General features: G+C 39.6%; 1 protein-coding gene across 3 annotated transcripts in view; it reads left to right on the forward strand.

Moving 5' to 3' along the window:
* LOC148120228 (ral guanine nucleotide dissociation stimulator-like) overlaps nt 1-25,508 on the forward strand; it is a 54,430-nt gene that overhangs the window by 17,537 nt on the left and 11,385 nt on the right. For 2 of the 3 annotated variants that reach the window (XM_087912162.1, XM_087912161.1), the window contains exons 1-8: nt 8,085-8,324; nt 11,161-11,278; nt 12,001-12,174; nt 13,493-13,599; nt 16,810-16,871; nt 21,126-21,159; nt 22,988-23,049; nt 25,399-25,435. In XM_087912162.1, coding sequence (XP_087768288.1) covers nt 8,092-8,324; nt 11,161-11,278; nt 12,001-12,174; nt 13,493-13,599; nt 16,810-16,871; nt 21,126-21,159; nt 22,988-23,049; nt 25,399-25,435 — 827 coding nt within the window. In that variant the 5' untranslated portion in view covers nt 8,085-8,091. Of the gene's footprint in view, nt 1-3,498; nt 3,729-8,084; nt 8,325-11,160; nt 11,279-12,000; nt 12,175-13,492; nt 13,600-16,809; nt 16,872-21,125; nt 21,160-22,987; nt 23,050-25,398; nt 25,436-25,508 lie in introns of those variants that run through there. The other variant, XM_087912163.1, reaches the window with a different exon arrangement.

Genomic DNA, 25,508 nt, shown 5'->3' on the forward strand with positions numbered 1-25,508 from the left:
CAGGAGGTCCCATTTATTCATTGATTCTCTTATTGTCTGTGCTACTGGGGTTCTACCTAGGAAGTGGTCTCCTATACCCATGTCTTGTAGACTACTTCCCACTTTCTCTTCTGTCAGGTTCAATGTGGTCAGATTAATGTTGAGGTCTTTAATTCATTTGGACTTGAGTTTTGTGCATGGTGATAGATATGGATCTATTTTCATTCTTCTACAGGTTGACATCCAGTTATGCCAGCACCATTTATTAAATAAAGATGCTATCCTTCTTCCATTGTATACCTTTAGCTCCCTTGTCGAAAATCATATGTTCATAGGTTTGTGGGTTAATATCTGGGTCTTCTATTCGATTCCATAGGTCGACTTCTCTGTTCTTATGCCAATACCAAGCTGTTTTCAATTAGCTCTGTAATAAAGTTTGACATCAGGGATGGTAATGCCTCCAGAAGTTCCTTTATTGTATAATATTGTTTTGGCTATCCTGGGTTTTTTGTTTTTGCATAGAATGTTGATTATTGTTCTCTCAAGGTCTGTGAAAAATTTTGATGGGATTTTGATGGAGATTGCATTGTCTAGTTTCTTGAGTTATTTATTTATTTATTCATTAAAATATATTAAAAATCTCCGCCTCCCTTTTCCCTCCCCCTCCCCACATCTCCCTTCCTCTCTAGTCCTAAGAGCAGTCAGGGTTCCCTGCCCCATGGGAAGTCCAGGGTCTTCCCCCCTCCAGGTGGAGCCAGGTTTCTTGTTATCCTTATAATGGCTCCCATTACTTGTACCAGCTGCTGATAAATATACTCAGTGTTGTATTAGAATAAAAATTAATGAGCAAAGCAGAGTCACCTTCATGAATACAAGTACCAAAATACTAAGAAAATAGTCAAACAATAGAACTTACAGATTCTCACAAATATCTTAGATTAAGTATAACCAAGGAATTGAATGACTTGTACAATGAAAACTCTAAACTTCATGAAAGGAAATAGAAAAAGATACAATAACCTAGAAAGTCCTTCATGTTTGTGGATAGGCAGGAATAATATGGTGGAGACGGCCATTCTAAAAAATTAATCTAGACACTCTATTCAATCCCAACAATTCTTCACAGGATTTAGAAATCAATCTTAAATTTCATATTTTAATACAAAAGACACAGATTAGTCAAAGCAATCATGAACAGCAATATTATTACCTGAGGTATTACCATCACAGACTTTCAGTTATACTACAAAGGTATAGGAATTTAAAGAGTGTGACATTGTCATTCAAAAATATTCATTCCCTAATGAAATATTAGTAAGAATCAATACATAAATTTGTACTCATATATCTATATGTCATTTAACTAAAAAGAACACAGTACAACTCAGGAAATTGACAGCAATTTTACAAATGATGCAGATCAATTCAAATAGGTGTAATGAGAAGAATGAATCTCATTCCTTTATGTAGACCCAGTGCAGAAGTCATCTCGATAAGCATCAAGGGCCAGAACCTAAAACCTAATACCATGAATTTGACAGAGGAGAATATAGGGAATAGGCATGACCACTTTGATAAAGGAAAGGAATTTCTGAACAGGATCCCATAGACTTTGAAAACAAAAACTTAATAAATCAGACCTTTTGAAATTAAAGTTTATGTACAGCAAAGAACACCATTACTTGAGTTGAAAGGAAGGTACCAGCATGCATAAAATCTCACCAGCTCCATATCAGAGAAAGAGATAATACCTAGAATGTAAAGGCAATTAAAATATTATCTATATAAAAAAACAAAAATTAGGGGCTGGATAGATGGCTCAGCCGTCAAGAGCTCTGACTGTTCTTCCACAGGACCGAGGTTCAATGCACAGCACCCACATGACTGCTCACAACTGTCTGTAACTTTACTTTCCAGAACACAACACCCATGGCCAAACACCATTGCACATAAAATTAAAACAGAAAAATAAAACAAAAACCAGAAAGTATGGGGCAAAAAGTTGAGCTGGTGCCTAACTAGAAACTTCAGCAGTACTCACTGTGTTCATGATATGCACAGTATCTGCATGTGCATCAGAAGAGAAAGGTAAACACTAATATCAACAAACTGTAAGTACTGCGACTGAAAATAATGACTTGCCTGTAAGATATTCTGGTACAACAGTGGCACGAATGTTATTGAAGTAACAAACCAGTCTGATTGTATTTAAGGAGACTTCATGAAAAGGAACCCATGCCTGAAACTGCTAACATAGCCAAGATCCCATGAACAGATAAGTCATGAGCCTAATGGAAGACCCAATACTATTATTCTGCCAAGTAGCAAGCCAATAAAATGGCTGTCATACCCATTGATCTGTGCTTCAGTCAGCCCTCCTTAGAGAAGCATCTTCCTGAAGGAGATGGAAACTAACACAGAGACCCAAAAGTGTAAATGTACAGAGTAAATGTGTGCCCAGATTTAAGTGGGATGACTTCTTCAAAGCCTTCCCCTTAAGCCTGAGTTATCTCCATATTAAAGGAGCACAAGGATTGTAAAGCCAGGGGTGATGCATTACTCCAGTGAAAGAGTGTCTTCCAGAAAGGACACTACATAGAAGAAATATTTTACAATCAACTTTCCAGGGAAAAAGAAAAGGAAAATAGTACAGAATATGTGAAATAATACTAAGGAACCAATAGGATCTGAGTTAATAATGAATTACCCATTTAGAAATAAAAATTGCAGAGTTAAAAATGTCCAAAATACATTTAAAGTGATCTTGCTTTTTCTAGGCTGAAAAGAATGCATCAAGTGTTGTCTTCACTAGCAATTCTGCAGAAGTATCCCCATCAGAAAGGGGAAAATACTCTAGCCAAAAATAATTCTGCAGCTCCAGATTCTGGAAACAAGAACAGACTGCAGCCAGAGTCATAGGATAGAAATAACAAAAGAGGGTAGAGGTCAATATAGCCGCTTTAGAGCAATCAGAACAAGTGTGATATTAGCAATACAGGCAGTACCCTGTGTATTACACAGGGTTTCTCTTTACTCAGAGTTTTCAAAACTCAATATACAAGTGTCAATTCAGGTATTTAATTACTGTATTTTCTGCAACTAAATCAGTATGAAATACCAGTCACTTCACAAGACAGATGTGATATTTGACTTACACTGACACGAGATGTATGGCAGAATCTACTCAGACTTTACTGTGTCAACTGTCCAACTACAGGATGCCCTGTGCACTCACTGGGTTTTGGTGAACAGACTCTAGAGTATAAAATGTCATGCATTCTCCAGGAGGTGCAATACAGAGACTTGGAACTTGAGCAAGGAAAATCCACTAAAAGCATACATGTTTCTGTGTGGCCACAGTATCCTGAAACTAAACCATTTTTTCTTTTAGAGATTAGGCAGGTAACAGGCTAATACAGCAATATATATGTATATGCATACATATACATGTATGTATACATATGCATAGTTATACATATTCAGTGTAATCTTCAGTAATATTCAAATGACATTTTCCAGAGATAGATGGCACAACAAAGCTACAGCTACATGCAACATCAAATCTCTCCTGGAAGACAGCACTATGAGAAGGAGACCACATTTGGAGAGACCACAATGAATGGAGTCTGCATATGCTTTAAAGTTGTCAAATAAAACCAGCACAGCACTGTCAGAAGAATCTCTGTCCAAGGAGAGCAAAGGATCCAGATGTGAAACAATGGAGCTAGAAGCCCAGGATCTCAGCAAAGGTAAAAGTTGCATTGTTGAGGTAGTAGCTTGTCACCCTTCGCCCAAAAATCAAAAAGCACTTGAACCCATGTCACCTCTTTGCTCTTCCCTCAGGAAAAGTGTGTTTTCTCAGCCTGCACTGACCCATCCTTATCAATTAATTTGTCCAGTTATTCATCCTCACCTATCCTTTCTCTGTAGCTTCCCACCAGATGTGTGCTTTCTCACCTCTGGCTGTTTGCAGGTACTGCCTCTCTCTGTCTTTCTGGCTTACTTTGTCTTGACTGTTCTCTACCTTAGAGCCTATAGTGCTGGCCCAAGTCTGACACATAAGCCTTCTGTGTGCTCCAGTAGTTCCCTGTACTACATGTGCATAGAATGTGACCAGTGTGAACATCATATGGTTGCTGAATAGTGACTCTTGTCATGAGTCTACTGCTTGTCCTAGTACATGGTTGTTGACTAGATAACAAAGGGAAACTATCTGGCATTTAGCTAGATGATAACAAAGTCTGGGTGCAACCATAAGCATATTGCGTTCTTCTCGTTTTGTAATGTAGGGGTACATACAGCATTTTATTCTCAACTGTGAGTGGTGCTCTCAATCTATGTTACTGACCTATGCTAACTTAATTCTAAAGCCTTTGAGATTGAGCATATTACTCTTGCTTTTCTGTCTAGGTTCTGCTTGAGTACATCCTTGTTCCTTTTAAGCTCCTCCTTCAGGATCGGTATGCTGACATATACAATCTATGTCAGGAAGAATGAAAAACATAGAAATTTTAAAGAAAAGCATTTTCTGAACGATGACAAAAATTTACTGAAGTGTTTGCATATTTAAGAGTTTTCTATTAAAATGCACTAATTAGAAATCATGCATTTAAAGCTCCTTATGGCATCAGTAGTTTCTTGGTGGATTTTAAAAGTGACAACCAGTCCTTCTGCCCAAGTGCTACCCCCTTAAATATTACTCATATCACTAAATATTTTTAGAGAGAAAAAACAGTTGAGTAATGGTTTACCTGCATTTTTCTCCTCTGTAAAACTTTTATGCTGATCCCTCACCTACTCTCCATTAACTTCTCATAGCCAATAAGCAGTGATCCTCCTTGCCCTCCCCCCCCCTCTCTCTCTCTCTGTGTGTGTGTGTGTGTGTGTGTGTGTGTGTGTGTGTGTGTGTGTGTGTGAAAGACAAGGTAGATATGTAGAGGTCAGAGGACACCATCTGAGAGTTGGTTTAATTCTCGTATCACAAATTCCAGGAATGGAATTCAGGTTATCAGGCTTGTATGGAAAATGGTCTTAGGTGCTGAGCCATTTCAATGGCCATTTTCCTATGTTTTTTTTCCATTAAAAAATAAAAATAGAAGTGTTTCTTATATTCCTCTCCCTCCCTAAATAAGCAAATGTTTGTACAGTGCTAGCTAGTAAGGAAAACACAGGGCTATGCATGCTGCTTGGGTGTTCTGTGAGCTTGCCTCATACATGTAAGGCTCCAGGTTCCCTCTCTAACAATGAAAAAAGCAACAACATTTTAAAGTAACTAAATATTTTTTCAGTACAGTCAGTAATTGTATAATGCACAAGGACCTGATGATCAAGTCCATGCCTTTCTTATTTCTTTGGGTCCAGAAGAAATCATTATATATCCCCTGCTCTTTGATTTATTCTCATGTGTTGTGTGTAATCATATATAGGTCTATAGGGAATTTTCTTCAGAATTGATAGATTTCTTATAACTCAACACTACAATGACAGCCCAGTGACACAGAGGGCAATAAATGGATCTGAAGAGAAATTGTGTTAGTATTCAGACACACCCTGTCACAGCACCTCACACCATCTGCATGGCTGCATAGCAAATGGTATCTTGTCCCCTTAAGAGACCCTCTGCTTACTCTCAGTCTCTCTAGTGCTTTCCCTCCCTCTCTCCTTCCCTCCCTTCCTCCCTCCCTCCTTCCTCCCTCCCTCCTTCCCTCCCTTCCTCCCTCCTTTTCCCCTTCACTCTTTTTCCCCCACTGAGGCAAGCAGATCTCAGCCTCTTTTCCTCCTCCCTCCTCCCTCTCTGTCTTTCTCTGTCCCTTCCTCCCATCCCTTCCTCCCCACTACACCTCCTCTTTTAATAAAATTTTTGCACTCAATCTCCATCTACATGGCATGGCATATTTGTCTGTGCCTTACCAGCCGCAGTTTGAACCTCACCCACATGCCATGTGACCTGGAAAGATTTCCAAATGTCCCACTGGCACGCTGGAAGATGTTCAACACCATCAGCCATCAAGTGTTGCAAATCAAATTTCAATGAGAAGATACTTGATGTCATTAAGATGGTGAGAATACAAAAGATAAATCAATCCTGGTGGCACAGCTCTGCAATCCCAGCACTTGATAGAGGAGTGTGTGTGTGTGTGTGTGTGTGTGTGTGTGTGTGTGTGTGTGTGTGTGTATCACATATGAGGTTGAAGCTGGACAGCAAAATAGGGTCTAGCAATTGAAAAGTAGATGTTGCATGCTTTGGCTATAAGTCACAGGTAAAGCACTTGTCTAGCATGCACAGGTGCTGGGGCACATGTTGGGAGTGTAAAGATACCAGAGAACAGGAACCTGCTACATTACTGTTGGAATGTAGATTAAAATGATGAAGCCACTAGCACCTGAGCATTTATACAAGAAAAAAGAGAGAAACCCCTATTACCTACTGCTTGATGTGTAGGTAAACAAAGGGTGGTGTGTTAATACAGTGGTCTAGTTTCTAGTCATGGAAAGAAGTAGAGAATTGATACATCGTATAACATGAATAAATATCACAAACATTAAGCTCAGTTGAAAGTAGCCAAAGGACTGAAGAATAGGACACTTCTTTATCAGATTATTTGATTTCTCTTAAATACTCAGAATGAGACACTTGAAACAGGAAAGTTAGATTGGTAACTAATAGGTGGTGGGGGTCTGGAGAAATGAAGAGTAACTACTAATGAATAAAGGGTTTTTTCTCGAATGTCAAAATTATTTTGCAAGTAAATAGAATTATGATTGCATAATTTTAAGAACATAGTTAAAAAAACTACTGAGTTATATACTTGAAAAGAGTGAACTTACTACATAAATGTATTACTTCTCAATATCTGTAGATCACATTTCATGTCTATGTATGTTTTTGTCTGCATATGTGTGTGTTCACTCTGTGCATGTCTGGTGCCTGCAAAGAGACAAGAGGGTTTTGGATTCTCTAGATATAAATTTACAGGTATCTGTGAGCTTCCTTACATTTGGGTGTGATTGTAGGTCGAAGGGTTTGTGCTGAGAGGTGTTGAGGACTATTTTTCTCCTCCTGGAGCGTGCAGAGTACCTTCCAGTACAGTGAACTGTGGTTAGTAGGTAAATAATGTAGTTAGACATCAGCTCAACTTCTCCATATTCAGTGACAGAAGTGTTACCTCCAGAAACAAGACCTTAACAGCAGGTTGTGTGAGCAACCAAGAGCCTTGGCAATAGCCTGTGCTATTTGGTGGTTTCCATGGGTCCCTTTGGTTAATGACTCAAGAGGCTGTAACCTGTTCCTGGCACTGGAGGTTTAATTTGGTGGCACATGATATCTAGTTGAAGTTTTCTCTCCCCTGTTGTTTTTTGTCTCCTTGTGGGTTCCTTTCACATATGTACAGGAAGCTTCTAAGGGTAGTCGCTGTCCATATAGTTTTTCAAAGGACCTTCAGTATTTGTTGTCCCTCTCCATTTCTCCTCCTTTACCTTTCTGTCCCATCTCCCTTTCATTAAATTCTAGTTTTTCTTTCATCCAATTCTAGTTTTTCTCTATAGCTACATAACACTATAGACTTTTTCCTTTCCTTAAGAGATACTCTCCTCCCTTCTGGTCCCTTACTAGGTTCCTTACCACTGTGGGTATTCAGAATTGAGATTCCCATATCAGAACCAAAACATCCTTAAAAGAGAAAACATAACAATATTTGTCTACATGTACTGAGCACTGTATGCTTTTGTCACTGGAGTCTGACAGGGGCAGGCATAGAACACACACATGGTGCTCAGCTGCTGAGTACCATTGTGAGCTCACAGCGCATCACTATGCCCATGGAATTGTGTTGCTAAGAATGAACCAAGCTCACACTGAACCAAGGATCTGCCCAAGCAGGACGCTTATTTGGTTCAGTGGGGAGATTTAACAGATTTAACCATTATTTTGAACATTTGGGTTTGGGAGGGTGTGGGTGGCTAAAGGGGAAGGCAGGGAGGGACAGTAGGGCCAGGAGGGCTGGGAGGGCCGGGAAGGGAGGGAGGGTCAGTTGGGTCGGGAGGGCCAGGAAGGCAGGGAGGGCAGGGAGGGCCGGGAGGGCCGGGAGGGCCTGTGGAGCCTTGAGGCTCAACATGTGGGAGGATTTTGAATATGATGCTCTTACAGTTAGAGCTTCGCCTCGCTGGTACACCCGCCTGTGGCCTGCCTGCTTGGGTCAGAGAAGGCAGAGATTTCCCTTATTTTTAATTGGTTATGATCCAGTGGGGCGATTCCAAAGGGCGGCCAGTGTGGGTGATCTCGCTCTAGTGGAGAGATACATCAATGCCAGTGAACATCATGTCAATGAATGCGACCGCAGGGGCAGGTAATGGGGCCTGGGGAGGGCCGAGGGGCAGGAGGGGCAGAAACTGTTGGGGACAGTCAGGGTCTACCAGGGAGAAACATACCTTCCAGATCTGCAGCCTGAGGGAGGGCAGGTGTCATGCTTAAGGCTCTTCTTTCATGGAGACCTCTGGGTTTTGTACCTACTTTAGGCTCCTAGGCACCTGAAACCTGCACACCTTGGAAGGGCAGCTCCTAGGCTTTCTTCAAGAGAAGCAATACAAAGAACTTCAGTTAATTTACAAATCCCTTTACATTGTCTCTTTTCGAGCACTTTATTGGGGGCTTTAAAGGAATTTAGCTTAGAAAACCACCTACATCTTTTTATGTGTACACTTACAATTTTTAGGTTTGAGTGTTTTGCCTGCATGTATTTTCAGTGTACTGCACAAGCATAGGAAGAGGGTGTTGGATCTCCAGGAACTGGAACCGTGGACAGTTGTGATCTGCTTTGTGGGTGCTAGGAATCAAACCCAGGTCCTCTACAGGAAAAACTAGCGCTTGTAAATGCCAAGCCATCTCTCCAGCCGTTATGTATATGTTTTTAATGCAACACAGAAAATTGTATCATAAGATAAATTTTCACATATAAAGCCAACTCAAAGCCAAAGAAACCCACAAAGAATCACCAAGAAATCTTATGTCTGTTTCATGCTTGCTGAGGAATCTCAGAAGGAAAATTTCAATTGAACTATAACTTTATTCCCCGGCCCCTTATATACATGTTGTATGTGTTTTGGTACATACGTGAAGGCTAGTGGTTAACATTCTCTTTGAAAAATTCTTTTCATCTCATTAAAAAAATCACATGTGTGTGTTCACTTGTGCCTCACACATGCCCACTAAGTGTGTGAAGGTCAGAAGAGAACTATTGACAGCTGTGTTCTGCCACCTTGTGGATTCTGGGCATTGAATGTAGGCCATTGGTTCTGCCAGTAGGTGGCCTCACCTGATGAACCACCCTGTGGTTCCTCCACCTCAGCTTTTTAGACAGATTCTCTCACCCAAATCCCCACTGTGTTGGACTGGTTGTCTTGGAGTATACTGATTGACCTAGACTTGCTGGCAAGCACGCTTTGGATATCCTCCTGTATCCACATCTCCAGCACCAGTTTCTCAAGGTGTTTGGGTTTCTGAAGTCGAGGTCTCAGGCTTGCAGAGCGAGTGATTTCCCAGCTGCGTTGTAACAATCACTGCAGCCCTCTTTCCTTGTCCTTGTTTCTTATTTCTCAGTAGATTATAGTCAGGAAACAATGACCCTCAACCGTAGATTCTCCATAAGAAGTTATTTAGTCTATCGTTATTCAGTCTTCCAAATTAGAGCTTCATACAAATAATAGAACAGTAAATTATTGTTTCAAAGTATTTTGGCTTAATAACTGTATTCTTTAAAAACACTGAATTTTCCAGCTGTATTTATCCATTCTGCCAGTCCACTTATTCCCTGCATGTAACTTAGATATCTACTGTACATCACACAAATCTACTAGCTCTCAAGACCCTCTCATTCTTAAAATATTACATTTGTCCAGTCAGCTTTCCTGACGTTCTATAAATTTGAATACGGAAAACAATGAACGATGCTCATTTGAATCCCTAGTATTTTTGGTCTTAAAGCTTTTTGAAAATCAAAGCAAGGGAGCTATGATACCATAGGTTATCTCCTTCTGGATAGATTTGTTCAGTTTTGGTGCTAATTCATGAAGGTATAAGGCAAAGTCATTTGCTACCACCTGGTGTCTATATTAACATGGACATTCTGTCTATTGTCTGAAGACTATGCTGTGTCCCTGTTGGCAGCAAATATAGAAACATTAATTCTGGGCATTGAGAAATGAAAAACATTAAAGTATTGATGACTGAAAATTTAGATTTTTGTTTGTTGTTATTGCTATTCTAAGTATGTTTACATTTCATAGTCTTAAGAGCTGAAATTTTCATAGATACATGTGACCTTTAGAAGTGTCATGGGCCTGTGGATTGTGTCATAATTTCATTGGATGTAAGGCACAGTGGACTGCATGGTGACCTTTTATTTTGTATGGTACCAAAGTAAAAAACATTGCCAATCATAGTCATAAAATATCATGAATTCTGAGTGTCAGACATCAGCGATGCTAAAGTGTGAAATAAAGAGTAAGGTGGGTGCAGTGGAACTGCCTGCATTCCTACCTACTGGGAGGATTACCAAGTTCAAGGCCTGCTTAGGGAATATAGTTTTAAAATATTGTAAAGTTATTTGAGTAAAGAATTTCACATCTGCAGTAGGTATAATTCTGTTATTTCTCTTCATTGAAATATTGTGTTTGTTACCATTAGGAAGACCAATCATAATTGTATCCAGCAAACACTGAGCTGTCAGGTGCTGGAAGCATTTGTACGTGCTCTTGAAGATGTGAGTTGAAGCATCACAGCAGCACTGTGTAAGAGAGCTGCAGTGTTGAATCTCCATTCTCCAGATGGAGAGATTGATTTGTGGAGATCATAGGAAGTCTTCGTTGTAACTTGTAACACTCAGAGATTAGAGTTGGATTCAAATCCAATCAGAGTTCAATCTATTGGGCATTCTCCTGTTATCCAGAGAGGTTACTCTGAGGAAGGATGAAGCTTGTGATATAGCACTCGCCTTGAATGGTACAGCCATGCACTATATGCCTAGCACAGAAGATGAACACCTGAGTAGAGAAATAAGTAAATAATAAAATTTTAGTTTCTTCTCTTACATCAGAAGGAAATGCACATTGGTGTCTACTATTTACACTTGAGTGTGCCTTTACATAATAATCTGTAATTTCTTAAAATGTCCTCTCAATTTGTAGGAGTCCACTACATTACGCCTCTGCCCATAATCATCCAAACGTGGTAGAGTTGCTATCATCCAACGACTGTACCAATATTAATATGAAGGACGATGAAGGCCGCACTCCATTAATTAAGGTAGCTATCGGGAAACACTTTTGGTATAAAATGGATTAGAAATTATCCTTGTTTGGTTTTTGTTGCTGTGATGAAACACTGGCCCAAACCATCTCAAGACAGGAAAGGTTTATTTGGCTTACAATTCCACATCACAGTCAGTCATGAAGGGAAACCAGGTCAGGAGTTCAATCAGGACCTGAGGCAGGAAATGAAGCAGAGGCCATGGGGGAATGATGCTTTTCCATGGCTTGCTCAGATTTCTTATACTACTCAGGACAACCTTCCCAGTCATGCCACCACCCCTAGGAAGCTGTGCCCGCTCATATCAACCTCAATCAAGAAAATACTATACAGGCTTTCCAGAGTCCAGTCTGGTCAAGGCAGTTCTTCAAGTGAGGTTCCTTCTTTCAAGGTGTCTTCAACCTGTTCCATGGTATCAAAACAAGGAAATGAACAAGCAACCTCCCCCACTACAGCAATGGCCAAACAGTGCTAGTGAAATGCTTTAATATCTAGGTGTGGTGGCACACCTCTGAAACTCTACCACTTGGAAAACTTTGGTGGGGAGGTTATGAATTTAGGAACGTCTGGGTACTTGAGGACCCTCTCTCAAAAAGAGAGGGATAATATGCATAACCTAAATAATTGGTCTGATCCAAGGGTAACTATTCAATGGAATTGTTGGAATGCTTATTCAGGTTCTTGATTTCAGTATCTCTTTCTTTATACAATACCCACAGGCCACCGAGAGGGACAACATCGAGTGTATCTGTATCCTACTCAGGCACGGTGCTGATCCCCACATTGTCGATGACAATGGACATGCTGCCCTACACCATGCCATTTGCAGGGGCAAAACCACAGTTGTCCGCAAGCTGTTAGAGTATAATGCAGATATTACAGCAAAAACAGGGGTAAGAATCATTCAACTTCATTCCTAATGTACTTCCAGCAATGACACTCAGATCACTTTCCACATTCTGAAGCTCAAGCAGTCTCACTGAATCTGTTCAGAGTAAAGCATTTTTTCCTAATCTGTTTTTCATAGTTTTGTAGGTAACTTAAAGGAACTCAGCACAGCACCTTTTGTTTCAGACTTGGGCTTTACTTTAAAATTGAACAAGTAAAGGACTTGAGCCCACACACAAACAATAGAAAAAAGTAATTTTAAGATAAATGTTTGTAGAAAATACAAATCTGTTGCAATTAAGAAGCTACTGATATGACTTGTCCCTCAGAGATGAGGCGAGGCTAGAGTGGGAAGGTCACAGGCACACAGGTAAATGTGGAAATTTGATCATTGAAGAAAACATACTGAGAAGACTTTTTCACTTAACTTTTTCAGATTTTATATGTACATAATGAAGGGGCCAAAATGTGACTCTGTCTTAGACAAGGAGCAACTCCATTGCAATTAATGATCTAAACCTGAATCCAGGAAGTTCCCCAGTCAAGTTTAGCCAATTGGCTAAACAGTTCCAAACCTGGCCTTATAAGGCTGGGAGACCAGAGTTTCAGGATCTGGCTGCTACTGACCATATGTGACACAAGATTTCCACAGTGGATGAAACTGTTACTAGTTCTGTCCAATCAACATGCCCCCCATGTAACTATTCCCTGACTGCCCAATTATTAAAAAGATACTTAGAATTCCCCATGTCCTCTTTCAAAGGGCCTGCATGTCTTTGTCCCTGGTCCTCATTAACATTTTATATGGGTGATGGACTGTTGCATGCTGGCTATTTCTGAAGAATAAGCACTCTTTGAGTTTACATACCATTTGAGTCTGAGGTCTTCCTCCAGCATTTTTTGGACCACTACAACAGGAAATGATGTTTGGTTTGGGAGAAAATTTTTAGTTTAGGGAAAATAGTTTTGAAATACAGATTGAAAAACTGCTCCAGAGATGCCACTTGAGTTCACTCATTCAACAGATGCACACCAAATCTACCTCCACGTTTTAGGATTGGGGCAATGGAGGCCCATCTCCATGGAACTAAGAAACTTGGAACCAGCAGGCGTTTGTGGGAAGTTCTGGAAATAGTGGTGTTCATGGGCATTGTTGAACAGGGAAAAATGTTTCAAAGGAAAAGGAAGCCCTGTGTGTGTTAATCTGCAGCAAGGGCTGAAGGAAAATCTATCCTTTTGTGACTCATTTTCTTTACAAAATCTGTGATACATTTTTCAGTTGATAAGCATGTCAGTTTATAAAATGAAAATTTTCCTTTGCAGTATGGATTAACACCTTACAAGCTTGCATTATTTGAAAATCAGCCTGAAATGGCGGAGTTCCTGATTCAGAATGGTGCGGATGCAGATGAGGAGCTTCCGCCAAATAGGTACCATTTCTTTTTTACAATCTTAGTGCCATTTTTGAGGGTGTCATTGCTTAAGTAATGAACACTAAAATGGTAGAGGGAATATGGCTTCAACTCATAAGCACCTATTGAGAAAGACTAGCTCACAGGGAGTGTGAGCTGGAAAAGAGACTGTTCCAACATAAACAAAGGAACAGTGTGTACCAGGGCTCAGATTCCCATTTAAAAACAAGTTGTCATTTCTAATCTGATTTGATTGGCAATTTTCTAATTAAGGCAACTTCACATTAGTGTTGTTTACTTTGAAAAGTGTCAACTTTATTTTTAACACTGAAATGTATAATTTTATTACTTCTTATTCTGTTCCTTATATATTTTATTCTTATATATGTTCAATTTAAATATTTTTTTCAAATATTTCTTTGATCACTCACTCTGCTTTAAGTGAATTTTGAATAAGCAAATAGATTCGGTTATCCATCAATTAGATGATATTACCAGATACTATTATTCTTTCCTGTGTCCTGTCTGAAATATCTTGACTCTGTGTTGGTCAGATATGAATCTGTGCACCCAAACTCTTGAAACAGATAATCTGGATAGGGACATTTGTCCAAAATAAGTACAAAGAACAAAGACTCCATTGAGAAAATACCTCCATACTATCTGGTTGAAAGGCATTTTCTTAATTAGTGATTGATGGATGTGGACCCAACACATCATGGGAAGTGCTGTTCCAGGGCTCATGGTCCTGAGTTGTATAAGAAAGCAGAATGAGCAAGCCGGTAAGCAGCTCCCATCTGTGGCCACTGTAAGCTCCTGCCTCCAGCTTCCTTCCCTGTTTGAGTTCCTGCCCTGACTTCCTTTAATGATGGACTATGATGTGGACATATAAGCCAAATGAATTCTTTGGTCCCAAGTTCATTTTGGTCATGGTGTTTTATCATAGAAATAACAGCTCTAAATAGGACACTTGGTATTTAAGAAGAGTTCAGCATTAAAAATCAAACGATTACCTTTTTTGTTCATACGTGTAAGTTTAAAGTCAGATGAATTAAAAAATAAAGCCTTGTGTTGTGTATTTTTTATTGAAAATACACTTTTGCATACCATATATTCTAAACATGTTTTATCATCCTTCATCTTCATGTACTTGTTTTTGTGTCCCATCCAAAATACAGTACAACACTGTGTGATGGATTTGCCTTCCATCTTATTTGAGGCATGTTTTCTATTTTTATTTGGCACTTGGCCACTTACTCCAGGTGAGCAGGCTGGGAAGCCTCTTTGGTATCTTACTACCTCCACCTCCTTTATACTATAAAAGTGCTGGGATTATAGACACATTACACAGTGTCTGACTTTTTGTTGAATTCCAGGTATTCAAATTCTGGGCTACTGTGACAGTTATGTATACCCACTGAGCCATATATCTGACTCTAGAACACTCAATTTTTAAAAGAAGACTTTGAGCCTAAATTAAAGAAGTGGTTATAAGTGTATTGCTATTAATTATGGAACTAAGGCTTCTGAGTGCAGAGCACTTTCAATTAAACCTCTAATCCAGTTAGAGGGCCTGTGTTTTTCTCTAATAAGAACCATTTGAGGTCATTTATTCTTCCTTTAATACAAGATAAACAGAAATTTATAAAGCTGGTACTTTTGAAGCAAATGGAAAAAGTATGCTTGTGACTTTGACATGGAATAGCACAGTTTTAGGAATTCATGACTAGTAACATGTCTCAGGAATAAAGTACTTATCATACAAACCCAAGATTTCAGAGTTCAACTCCTCAGAACACAGAAAGGGCCTCATGTGCTTGTGTGCATCTTTAACCTCAGGGAACCTCGAGTTCCATGGGAGATGAAGACAGGAGGCTGTCCGGAAAGTTATACTTTAGATAGTCTTGCTTTTACAGCTGTTAACAACAAGAAACTCTGCCTCAAAACTGAGTTAGAAGGTAAGGACTGGCAGTCAAAGATGTCCTCTGACCTAAAAAACATGCACTAGGATCAACAAACACAAATGCATACACACATGTGAACAGGAACGCATATCAAATATGAAGATGAAAAAGTTACGTTTAGATTGTTGATCTAATAAGACTGGGGATCATTATCTGCTCAAAAGACATTGAAAATAGTGGTCAAGGTTGAAGGTTTTCCTACAGTTTGCTGGAGATCACTTCAGCAGTGGTGCTATTTTGGACAAGGTTCACATCGCACGTGAAAAGTCCCATGACAAGCTCCAAGACCGTGATGACAGCCAAAGCATGTAAAAGGAACGGCGAAAGCAGAAACTAGGAGAATAAAGCTGCTGGTCCAGAGTATACTGGCAATAGGCCCCGAAGTCCAGCAGTCTTAGCTGTGACCTGGGAAGAATATAGCTGACAAAAGAATGTTGCTTTCCTTGAGTTTTGAAGCTGGTCGTGAGTTCCAAAGACTCAGGATTACACAAAAAGTCACTAAATAAAGAAACAGCCAGGCGGTGGTTTCAGCTTTCACACATGAGTGAACTGTTAAAACAATTTGAAGGTACCACAACTGTTACAGCTTCTAAGCAGAAGGATGCTTAGAAGCAAAAAAAAAAAAATACTTTTTCATATACTGACCATTGAGAGCATAGTACTCAACAGAATGCCTCCAAAGAGTTCTGACAGAGTTAGGACTGTGGGGCCATAGGGACATGCAGGCAGATGAATGGAACAGGAGCACTGACTCCACGAGCATATAATACAAGGTTACTGGATCATTCAAAGCAAACCGTATGGAAAAAGCACTGCTATCATTCATGTGTGTGTGTGTGTGTGTGTGTGTGTGTGTGTGTGTGTGTGAGAGTGTGAGTGTGTGAGTGTGTGTGTGTTTTAATCAAGAGCTAAATTTTCACCGTTTCTTCTCCATGAGGAAAGGTGGAAGGACAGCAGTTATTAATCATCACCAACTGTTGAAGAATGAATTTAGAGTTATTAGGCCGGGCCTTGTTGCCTATGCTTTTAATCCCAGAACTTGGAAGGCAGTAGGCACAGAGATCTCTTTGATTTCAAGACTAACATGATGCATATAGTGAATTTAAAGTCAGCTGGACGCTTAATGAGATCCTGTTTCAAAAAATTATTTGTAAGTATCTAATGTAAGCTATATTAGGGACTCAAAAATAAAAAATTTAGAAAACATGCTAAGTGTTTTTATATGAATAGTTAAATGATGATCACTTTTAAACATATGTCACAGTGGAGAAACAGCTGCAGCAGAATCTGAACAAACCAAGAAACAGTGTGCTAACATCAGCAAAGGTAAGAATGACTCCAACTGCTCCTGCCTTCCCTAAAGAAAATAAGGAAGAGTAAAGATTTTAGGTTCCCTAACGGAGTTAAGGAAATCAAGTATTAATGCAGTTCTCTGGTTTTCAAATATTCTGAAAAGTCAGAATTAATTAAGAAACTATTTCAAAGAATTTTCAATTGTGAAAATATATTGTCAAAACACTGCTTATTTTACATTAATGCTGATATCTGTACTGCCTTTGAATAAAGGAGAAATCAACTTCACGCGGCACCTGTCCTATATAGTCACATTGCCGCAAATAGGATAATTAGAAATACATATTCTTCTTTACTTTTATGACAAAAGCCTTGTATGTTGTACTGCATACCAATACACAGATAAGTGTCACTTATGTAATGTAATTATGTCTCAAACAAACCTCAGTAATCAATAACTTTCATTAAATGATTTGTCTACCTTACAATATAATTAAAATCTTCTGACCTCTTTAATGTCTGTGCAATTTCTCAATTTGGACAGTTTTGTCCTCCTACTGTATAACTGTTTTCTTTAGAAATCTCCCATTTTAGGGTGAAAGCTTTGTTCTGTAGTGAATGTATTGTTTTTATGAAGATTTATCAATTCTAACATTGTTTTCCTTTTCGCTTCCTTCCATTATCTCTTCTTTCCTTCCTTCTTTCCTTCTTTCCTTCTTTCCTTCTTTCCTTCCTTCATTCCTTCCTTCCTTCCTTCCTTCCTTCTCTTCTTTCCTTTTAAGTTTTTGTTTTATGAAGTGCTAGACATTGAACACAAGGCTTTGGGAGCATTCTACACAAGCACCCTACCCGTTATCTCTGCCTTCAGTACTTTTCTCTTTAGTTTTTCTTAAATAGAACGCGGTAGGTGTGTGTATCATTTCCATGCTTTAAAGCATGATTCAGAAATAAAAATTGGAACAAAAAGCAGAGTGAAGAAAATAACATCATTCTGTATTTCAAAGAATTAGCTGCCTCTCCATTGAGTCTGGAGAACCTTTGTGGCAGTGGAGGGAACACCACATAGTATTTACTTTCAGCAACTGTCATCACAGTGTCTTTTATACCTAACTTGCCAGTGGCAACCACCCTAGGTAGTGAATTCAAAACCCTCTTCCCACAAGAGTACGATGAAGAGAGTCAATATGATTGTAATGGAGACAGCTTTGTGTCACTTTGTTATGAAGTTAGTTGTTCATGGCATTTGTGGTGGTGAGAACTGACTGAGGCCTCCTGCATAATAAGCATAGGCTTTCCTACTGAGCCGCAATCCCAGTCCACTAGTTGGTGGCCCTACTGACCTTCCTGAGTCACCATAGTTGGTGAGTGAAAGCTTTGCGGAGTGTAGTAGTCTGGGCTTGCATCCATGGTTTCTTAGTGTCTGCAGCACATCTATCCGGGACCTTCTGGCTTTCATGGTTTCCATTGAGAAGTCAGGCGTAATTCTGATAGGTTTACCTTTATATGTTACTTGACCATTTTCCTTTGCATGTTTCAATATTCTTTCATTATTCTTATGTTTTTGCTTTGATTATTATAGGGCTAGGAAATGTTATTTCTTTGATCCAGTCTATTTGGTGTTCTGCAATCTTCTTGAACTTCATAGAGATATCCTTCTTTAGGTTGGAAAAGTTTCCTTCTATAATTTTGTTGAATATGTTTTTGTGCCTTTGAGATGAAGTTGTTCTTCTTCTTCTACCCCTATTATTCTTAGTTTTGGCCTTTTCATGGTGGCCCAGATTTCCTGAATGTTTTGTGTTAAGAATTTGTTGGATTTAATGTTTTCTTTGACCAGAGTCTATTTTCTTTATAGTAAGTCCAGTGCCTGAGATTCTTTCTTCTATCTCTTGTATTCTATTGGTTATATTTGTCTCTGTAGTTCCTGTTCATTTATCCAGATTTTCCATATCCAGAATTCCCTTGGTTTGTGTTTTCTTTTTTTTTTTTTTTTTTAATTTTTTTATTTTTTTTTAGTAAATTTTATTAAATTATAAAAGTTTCCATTTCCACCCCCCCTCCCAACACCCTCCCACTCCCCCTACTCCCCCTCCTCCTCCCTCTTCGTCCCCCAGGGCAGTCAGGGTTTCCTGCCCTGTGGGAAGTTCCAGTTCCTTCCCCCTCCCTCCAGGTCCAGGAAGGTGAGTGTCCAAACAGACTGGATCCCCAAAATCCATTATATGTAGAGGAAACAGGTCCCAGTGTCATAGTCAATGGCTTTTCAGAAAGACTTCGGGTCAGCCACAGTCAGAGAATCCGGCCAAATTCGGAGAGTCTGGTTAGATCACGTCCTCTTTCAGTCCCAGTCCAACTGGCCTTGGTAAACTCTCATCAGATCCGTTCCCTTGTATCAGTGGGTGATGGCATCCCTCGCAGTACTGACTTCGTTTTTCATGTTCTTCCTCCTTCTGCTCCTCATTTGGACCTCGGGGGGCTCAGTCCCGTGCTGCAATGTGGGTTTCCGACTGTATCGCCATCCTTCGTCAGATGCAGGATCACTCGGAAGGCCCTCTGGATGGAAGCAGGGATGGCTGGCGGGAAGCTAGCAGGGTGGAGCCAGCAGGGCAGGCTGACCTGGGAGTCTATGGGGTCGGGGAAAGTCCTAGCTCCCCCTCGCCGGGGCCGCTGCCGTGGCCCGAATCCTGTGTTTTCTTTATTACCTCTATTTCAGTCTTCAAGTCTTAAACTGTTTCTTTCACTTGTTTGCTTTTTTCATGGGTAGTTTTGGGTTTCTTTGTGGGATTTATTAATTTCTTCCAACTTTGTCTTCTCTTCAATTTCTTTAAGGGAGTTTTTCACTTCCTCTGTAAAGGTATACATCATTTTCATAAAGTTACATTCAAAGTCATTTTCTTCTACTTCTGGGTTAGGATGATCAAGTCTACCTTTTCTGTGTCCACTGGATTCTGGTGATACCATGTTTTTTAGGATGTTGGAGGAATTCTTGCATAGGCACCTACCCATCTCTTTTATCCCCATCTCTTCCTTCAAATGGGGCCAGCAGTGTCTTGGCATGTTGGTACAATCCTTGCTGTGGCTGTCTCTTAGATCTCCTCAGTATTGGATCAAGCTGTGTTTCAGAGTTCCACAGAGCTCGCAGGCTCTTAGGTCCCCTCAGTATTGGAACAAGCTGTGTTTCAGGGTTCCACGGAGCTTGCAGGTGAACAGGCACCACCTTGGATTTTCTTTGTGGTGAAGAGGGTTGATGGAGGTCTCCCACATGCTAAGCCTCATTGCAACCCATTTGTTGGTGGGACCAACACTCTGCTTCAGCCATAGGCAATGCCAAGGAAGTTATATTACAGTTTATATACTGTGCATAAAATAAACAAGAATTTGCTTTATTCCTTTTCAGAGGGCGGGCTTTTAGCATGCAGGGGGAGCTTGATGCCTTGTCTGTGGGAACTCCAATGTTTCCTGGAAGGGACTACTACCATGCAGTTGCTGCTTGGTTCCCACATTTCTTCCATGCTTCTCACCCCAGAGATAGAGTTTAGGGTGCTTAATTACTGCAGGAGGCTTTCCAATAGCTCTTACCACGGTAGGTGATAGGTACTGGTGCTGAACTTCTTTGCACTGCCCATGAGCGAGGGACCAGAAGCTAGAACTGAGGGGCTACTGCAGCTTCCTCAGAAGCACTTGAGGAGAGTGCATACCTTGCTCCCTCTCTGGAGCTTTGCCAACCTATCAGTTTGAAATTTTTTGCAGGGGCCTTTGTCCTTGGTCTGCTTGCTGCTTGTTGATTTTCATTTTGCTATGCTGCAAAGGGCAGTCACCGTAGACTTAGCTTCCTTGTGTCTGGAATTTTCATCTTCAATGGAATAAGTTCAACTCAAACCTTAGAGAAACTCCTTTAACTTCCATACAAGATGAGTACGCTCAGTTACAATTCTCCTAACACCATTAGTCCAGAGACAAAAGCAGCAGCAGCAGCACTGTGCTACCACTTTAACACTTCAGCTTGTGAAATTGATTCTGGTTAAGATGCCTTATTGTGTTCAAGATCTTAGGTGTTTTGTACACCAATTTATTATAAGTAGTAACTTTTCATAAATTTGTCTGTATTTGAAACATACAAAGAAGTCTCAATTAAGAGTTATCCATATATTTGTTGTCTGTAAGTCAATAGTCACTTTAAATTTTATCCACATTTGGGAACAAAGTATATGTATTAAAAAATATTGGGCTTGGCATTTAATGCTCTTATATTTTACAATTGATAATAACATATTTTGTTTTTCTACTTTATAGCTAGTCGAAGACTTAAAAACCAGATCTCACTCAGGTATGAATGTCTGGATTTCACCATACACTGAGTATGTAAAGAATATAAAGTTCAGAAGCTACCACCATGTTTTTCTGTGTAAGACAATTTCAGCTTCTTGATTAGTTGCTAATCAAAGCTGAATATTTATCTGTGGAGCTTATAGTTTTAAATACCTGATGATTCCTCTGATACAGCATGAAATGCTGTTAAGACCCCTGTCTGTGGAGGTGATTCAGCTGTAAAGTGCTGGCTGTGCATATGGGAGAATGGGAGATGGATGCCCAGGGTCCACATGAGGCCTGATGGTCTTGTGTGCTTCTAGAATCCTGGTGAGCTTTCATGAGATTGCAGGTGAAGACAGAGCATGCCCTGACATTTCTGGATTGCTTGCCTGAGGTTTGCATTCATGAATGAAAGACCCAGTCAGAAAACTAATGCTTAAGGTTAGGTTCAACTCCTGAGTCTATATTCCAATCACCACACCTACACACTGGCATGTATGTACCTTCAATCACACATACATAGAAATACACAGCACATAACGTATTTTGCACATGTATGTAAAAGGATCCATTTTCAAGTCATTAATCCTTTTCACTAATTTGTTTGGCTGAGTTATCTGTGGGAAGAGTGTGAGTAATATGGCAAGGTTCAAGACTCTCCAAGGCTTTGCTAAAGATCACCTCAGAATGGCCTTGTAGACATGCTTCTGTCCAGCAGGTTAATAGCTCCCTCAGTGAGCTCCCCAACTGTGGTGAATCCCAAGGTAGGTGAAGCTAGAAAAACAAACTGGTTGGTCCAGAGCTTAGCAACCAGAAGCCCTGAAATTTGGAGCTCTTAGCTGTATGGAGTAGAGCTGAGGGTCTGTATTGCTCTGCAGTGCCCTGTAAATACTCAAGCCTTGTGCAGGAAGGAATGGCCATTGAATATAAAGAGGATCATCATAGATCCTGGTGGTTTGGTGCATGCTTTTAATCCCAGCACTCAGGAAAGCAGAGGCATGTGGATCTGTGAGTTCAAGGCCAGCCTGGTTTACAAGAGCCAGTTCCAGGATAGGCTTCAAAACTACAGAAAAAGTCGGTCTCAAAAAACCAAAAAAAGGAAAAAAAAAATTTCATCATGTATTTGTGCACAGACTACCAATAAAGCAGCTTCAAATCACCAAAATATGCTGAATTCTGATATGGTTGGCAGCTTGATGTTTAGACATAGAGTTTGTTTCATGTTCTCCCAAAGCAGCTTCTTGGGAAAAAGTGTGTGACTAAATGAAATGCCTAAAAAGTTTCTTGACAGAAAATAGGCCAAGGTGCTTTAGGTTTAGGGATAGAAATGAAATAGGAGCACTAAGTACTTAGAGCACAAAACAATCAGTTCCTGCAACCATCAGAACAAAGTGTGTGGGAAAACTGCCATTCCCCTGTCTTCTGTGCTTGGAAATGTGTGTGTGTGTGTGTGTGTGTGTGTGTGTGTGTGTGTTGTTTTTATCAAGTGCTAAATTTTGTATGTTCTTCTCCATGAGGAAAGGTGGAAGGAGAGCAATCATTAATCTTCATCAACTGTTGAAGAATGAATTTAGAATTATTTGGCTGAGCCTCTTTGCCCATGCCTTTCATCCCAGAATGTGGGAGGCAGGAGGCTTAGATCTCTTTGATTTCAAGACATACATGAAACATATAGTGTGTTAAAAGTTAGCTGGAATACATAATGAGATCCTGTTTCAAAAAATGTTTTTGTAAATATCTAATGTAAGATGTATTAGGGACTCAAAAAATAAAGAATTTAGAAAACATGCTAAGTGTTTTGGTATGAATAGTTAAATGATGAACACTTTCAACATATATCACAGTGAAGGAACAATGACAAGAGAGCCAGAGCAGAGAAAGAAAAAACGTGTCACCTTCAAAACAGGTAAGAATGACTCCATCTGCTCCTACCTTCTCTGAAGAAAATAAGGAAGAGTAAAGATTTTAGAACCCAAAAAGGAATTAAGGAAAACAAGTATAAATCAAGCACTTTCAAGTGTGAAGTATTTTTATCAAAACATTGCTTATTTAATTTTAATGCTGACATCTGTACTGCCTTTGGATAAATGAGAAAACATCTTTACACAGCACATGTCCTCCATAGTCACATTGCAGTAAATAGGGTTGTCAGAAATACAGATTCTCCTTGAGTTTTATGACAAATGCCTGTGTGTTGTACTGCATATCACTACACATCTCACTGCCACAAAAATGTAATTATGTCTCAAAAAACCTCAATAATCAATTATTTTCATTAACTAATTTCCTACCTTATGATATAATTAAATCATCAGGGTTCTTAAATGTCTGAGAAAGGTCTCAGTTTGTATAGTTTTGGCATACTGTATAATTGTTTTCTTTAGAAATCTCCTATTTTAGGGTGGAACTGTTTTTTCACAGTGAATATATTGATTTTAGGAAGACTTATCAATCCTTATATGTTTTCCTTTTCTTTATCTTCTTCCTATTTCTCAGTCCCTGCCTCCCCTTGTTCCCTCCACCCATCCCTAAATCCATCCCTTCCTCCCTTCCCTCCCTCCCTCCCTCTGTTCTTTCTCTCTCTCTCTCTCTCTCTCTCTCTCTCTCTCTCTCTCTCTCTCTCTCTTTTCTGAAGTGCTAGAGGTTGGACATAAGGCTTTGGGAGCATTTTAGGCAAGCACCCTACCCATTATCTCTGCCTTCTGTTTTTGTTAAATAGAACAGGGTAACAATTATATCATTTCCATGCTGCAAAACATGATTCAAGAATAAAAATTGAAACAAAAGGCAAAGTGAAGAAAATGACATCATTCTGTATTTCAAAGAATTAGCTGCTTTTCCATTGAGTCTGGAGAGCCTTTGTGGCAGTGGAGGGAACACCACATAGTATTTACTTTCAGCAACTGTCATCACAGTGTCTTTTATACCTAACTTGCCAGTGGCAACCACCCTAGGTAGTGAATTCAAAACCCTCTTCCCACAAGAGTACGATGAAGAGAGTCAATATGATTGTAATGGGGACAGCTTTGTGTCACTTTGTTATGAAGTTAGTTGTTCATGGCATTTGTGGTGGTGAGAACTGACTGAGGCCTCCTGCATGATAAGCATAGGCTTTCCTACTGAACCGCAATCCCAGTCCACTAGTTGGTGGCTCCAATGGCCGTCCGGAGACACGGGGAATTCTAAAAAGGCACACTAAGTTTCCTTGACTTTAAACAAGACAAAAATGAATGAACATTTCATGTCTTGTTTGGTTTGTTTATGTTTATTTTAGTTTTTTGAGACAGGGTTTTTCTGTGTGTAGATTTGGAGCCTGCCCTTTAATGTATTCTCTACACCAAGCTTGCCTTGAACTCCCATAGAGCGTCCTGCCTCTGTTTCCAAGCACTGGGATTAAAGGTGTGAGCCACCACTGCCTGCCTCCAATGTTTCATTTCTAAAAGCAAACTGCAAGTGTCCAGGGAAGGATTGAGTGCGTTTATTGTTTACATATGTAAACATTGCATTGATTCTATGTCAGAAGGTAGCCCATGGAATTTCTGCCCCAGTCTCACAGCTGCTTCTCTGCTGGTCTCTCATCTGAGGTAGAGCTCGGGGTTATTACTACCAAGGGAGGGATCTTTCCAGTAATTCATTTCAGGGGAAGATGATGCCTGCTACCATGAGCATCCTTTAAGCTGCATATAAGTCTGGTAACACAGATGGAACTAAGGATATTCTTCCCTCAAAGGGGATGAGGAGAGGAAGCCTGTTGTCTGCCCTCCCTTGAGCTGTTATGTAAAGATCTTTGTTCCTCTTCTTTCTTTCTGCGAGGTTTCATCCTGATACAAAAGACAGAAGCCATACATATAGTCCCAGTGGTAGGAATTTTCATGATAAAATGAACAATTTTAACTAAAAGGCACAACAAGGTTCTTCGTTTCCTTGAAGAACAAAAATGTGTATAGGCCCATGAATTTTTTTTCCATTTTGAATCTGTTTTTTGTTTGTGAGACACAGTTTTATTGTTACATAGTTTTGGCTGTCTTCGGAATCACAGGGTGATTGTTTGTTTTTAGGTATTATGCTTGACAAGTTTAAGTCTTGTTTGATTTGAAATAAACAAAATGGATTAATTCTACATGAATAAATTTCCTACAAGAGAGTATTTACTCTAGAATAGTCTAGATTAGTCTCAAAAATGAATACTATGTATCTATTCATTTTATATGTTATATTTCTCTAGCATTGTAATAAATTTATTTTGATTTTTTAGAAGTCCATTATAACACGGATCAGAAGCCTTTTTGCAGGTAAGGTCTAAGAATACAATAATACTAAGGAAATTCAAAGATAACAAGCCAATTATTGGTTGTATTCTCAGAT

Source organism: Myodes glareolus, chromosome 12, assembly GCF_982192425.1.
Source record: "Myodes glareolus chromosome 12, mMyoGla1.1, whole genome shotgun sequence".
NCBI classification, from domain to species: Eukaryota; Metazoa; Chordata; class Mammalia; order Rodentia; family Cricetidae; genus Myodes; species Myodes glareolus.